Below are 3,184 nucleotides of genomic sequence, written 5' to 3'. Positions count from 1 at the left end.
AAAAAAAAAAAAAAAAACATGAGAAGTGGATCAAGAGTACAGGTGAAGAATTGGCCAATTAATCCTGTGGGATGGGAGCAAATGAAATAAAAATGGGACCAGATAGATGTTTTGAGTTTGAAATGAACGGATCCAAGGTGTTCCTGCTTGGTTGGTCATATAGGTGAGATCACTGGGGAGGACAACAGTGGGTGGGCAGGGTCAGCAGTCACTGAGAAACCTGGGGAAGGTGTGAAAGCAGCTGCCGGAGAAGCAGGAAGGCTGGTCGGTGACCGGCTCGAGCTTCCTTGAGGAGTAGCAGACATTACACTCATCATTTAGACAGAGACTCCTGAGATCACACAAATCCATAAACATTTATTTATTGTACCCTCAAACTACTACAGAGGTCTGCCTGCCTTCTCTTCAAAGCTTCCCCGTGGTGCCTGCACTCTGTCATTTCTCTAATTGCACACTGCAGAAACTTCTGTTAGACACAACTGGTCCTTAGACCACTGACACCTGCAGGTCTTGCTGGTGCACGCTGAGTTCAGAAAGCTCTGGAAACCTTGCCTTTAAGGAGGAAGAGGCCATGCTGGAGCTTTGCTTTCTGGGTTTCCGGTCCCAACATCACTCTTTCCTTAATGCAGTCTGAAAACACTATCACCCTCATTTGCTCATGCGACTTCCAAAGCTTTTGGAGTTTTCCCTTTGCGCACCTAGGGTTTTGCTCCTGGCACTGTGAGGAAGGTCCAGGAGAAAGAACAGAATTCTGGGCGTTTCGTGGGAACTCTGCGCCGACTCAGAGCGAGACGGCCCCTTGTCATTTTCTCCTCAGTGCCCTCATTTCCTTTGTAAATTATGGAGGGGCTGTAATGAGGATTAATTTGGGTCCTAGGATATCATAAATTGTTCCTAACATTGGCAAAAGGCTGCTTGTAATTTGAAACTCCCAAAGTTCAGGGAAAGGGCAGATGCTGTCAGCTTGCGTGCTGCTGGAAGAATTGGCATCTCTGAGAGGGACTCTTGGCTTCGCTTCCAGCGCAGCTAGAAAGAGTTCTCACAGGCATAGTGGGACAGGGTACGGGACAGCGTGAGATCTGCTTCTTATACAAGGGACATATCCAGATCATCAGGAATTAAGAGAGTATCACCAGGAGATTGAGGGAAAGATCTGTTTCAATAGATTTCTGGGGCAGGCAATCTGCTTTCCATGGATTTTTAAGTGAAAATATTGCTAGAAATTACAATCTCTTGCTACAAAGCCTTCAAATGAAACCAGACAGTTCGGGGCCCTGGGTGGTGCATTTACCAGCACTGACAAGTGCTTTGCACCCCACAAGGGAAGACAGGAAGGCCCTGTCATCAGGACTGTCCTCCTCCCTTCCCAGACCTTTACTCCTTTTTCATTTTGGAGGGTAATTCAGGATTTGTGGGTTTTCTTCCACCTCCGGAATGAAGGATGGTAAATGGGACTTGAAGGGTAATTACCACTGGAAAGCAGGACGGGGGAGGTTTTCCTCTACAGCGGAAGCTGAACACAATCGAGCTCTTTATTAAAGGCTGATGTTACAGGAGTAGAACCAGAGACGGGGCTATAACTTTATCTCTAAAGACTAAAATTTTCCAACAACTCAGCCCAATTTTCTACTAAGCCCAACCCCTCCCCCCGAAGGCTGAGGCTGGTGCTCTGAGGGGGAGGCCACATTGGGGAGGGTTTAGGAGCCCCTGTGAGGGGGGCGCTCTGCACTCCAGTTCTGAGAGCCCTTGGGGAAGATGCCGACCCCCCCACCCCCCCCACCCCCCCACCCCCGACCACACTGATCTTCCCGTTTCTGTTAGGCAGGCAGTTCTCTCTATACCCCTAGCAACTATCTGTCACTCGGTGCTTCAGTACTTGACAGGCATTCAATCGGAAAGGGATGAAAACTCAATCACTGCGCTGGGCCTGGCCATTTGCTAAAAACCTCAGACACACACTTTGTACAGGTCCCAAGCTTCCACTTCACTGACAGACGCTGCCTGTGGGCTGCTCTCCGGCTGCTGTGCTGCCGAGTTGGTAATTGAAATCCTTTCTGCCCTTCGGGGTAGTGATTAGACTTTGCATTCACGAGTGTGCGTGCCTTCTCTCTGCTCCCCTCTCCCTCCAGACTGCCATCCTCTGTGCCAAAACTGTACAGCTGATCTCCACCATACCGGGAGCATCTGCCTGAGGTGCCAGAATGCCCGCCACCTGCTGCTAGGGGACCACTGCGCTCCTGACTGCCCTCCAGGATACTATGCAGAGAGGGCGGCTTGTAAAAGTAAGTGGGGACTCGGGAGCTGGAGGTTCTCTCTGGGGGAGTAGCTGAGGCTTGACCTTCCTGAGAGAGAGAGCAGGCAGCAAGCTTCCTAGAGCCCCAGGAACTGTCCCCCAGACCAGCCGATGCTGTCAGTGCCGGGTTTCAGAAGGGAATCTGGCATCATGGTTTCTGCCTGTGTCTCTTTTTCCTCTGTAGGATGCCACTCCTCCTGCAGAACCTGCCAAGGAAAAGGACCTTTTTCCTGCTCCTCCTGTGACAGCAACCTCGTTCTGTCCCACTTTGGCACCTGCAGCACCACCTGCTTCCCTGGGCACTATCCTGATGACAGCCGTGCTTGCCAGCGTAGGTTTTTCAAATGAACTTTCTCCCTTTTCCTGCCCTTCTGTGAGATTTCCACTTCTCACCTGATAGCCTTTATTTTTATAAAAAGAAGAAAACGAATCTACAAAGGCTATATGAATGCAGTGGCGATTATAACCCAGATGGGAGCTCACTTGAAAGTGCTGGGCTTGAGGGGTGGGGACAAGGGCAGTCTCCTCTGTAAGGACCAGCTGTGTGATCTTGGACTGGCTAACCCCTCTGTTCTAGTTATTTCATTTAAAAACTAAAAGTGTTAATCTGTTTGATCTTTATAGTTTCAGCAATCGAATTCTATGATCCTGGTCTCCAGTGTACAATCCATGGACACTTCTCTGCATTTCATTTGCTTTGTATATGTGTTTGTTGAATATTGACAGTATAAAAGACATGATGTGCTACAAAACACTCCATTTCTGCCCAATGGTAGCTATTTTGTGTTGCATGAGAATTACTTACATAGATGTCTGATTTCTCAGGCACAAAGAGTGAGGGTAAGTTAGAGAAAGAGTACAACTGGATGAAAAAAATTAGGAAATCTGTTA

The 3,184-nt window shown here is 48.7% G+C and overlaps 1 protein-coding gene across 1 annotated transcript in view; it reads left to right on the top strand.

Annotated features, from left to right (window-relative positions):
* Positions 1-3,184, top strand: part of FRAS1 (Fraser extracellular matrix complex subunit 1) — a 430,037-nt gene that overhangs the window by 255,931 nt on the left and 170,922 nt on the right. Inside the window, exons 20-21 of the mRNA XM_012805310.2 lie at positions 2,130-2,282; positions 2,478-2,624. Coding sequence (XP_012660764.1) covers positions 2,130-2,282; positions 2,478-2,624 — 300 coding nt within the window. The remainder of the gene's footprint in view (positions 1-2,129; positions 2,283-2,477; positions 2,625-3,184) is intronic.

Source organism: Otolemur garnettii, unplaced genomic scaffold (assembly GCF_000181295.1).
Source record: "Otolemur garnettii isolate 467f Iridium unplaced genomic scaffold, OtoGar3 scaffold00039, whole genome shotgun sequence".
Taxonomy (NCBI): Eukaryota; Metazoa; Chordata; class Mammalia; order Primates; family Galagidae; genus Otolemur; species Otolemur garnettii.
Note: the sequence above shows the minus strand (reverse complement) of the source record. Positions and strands in the feature narration are given on the sequence as shown.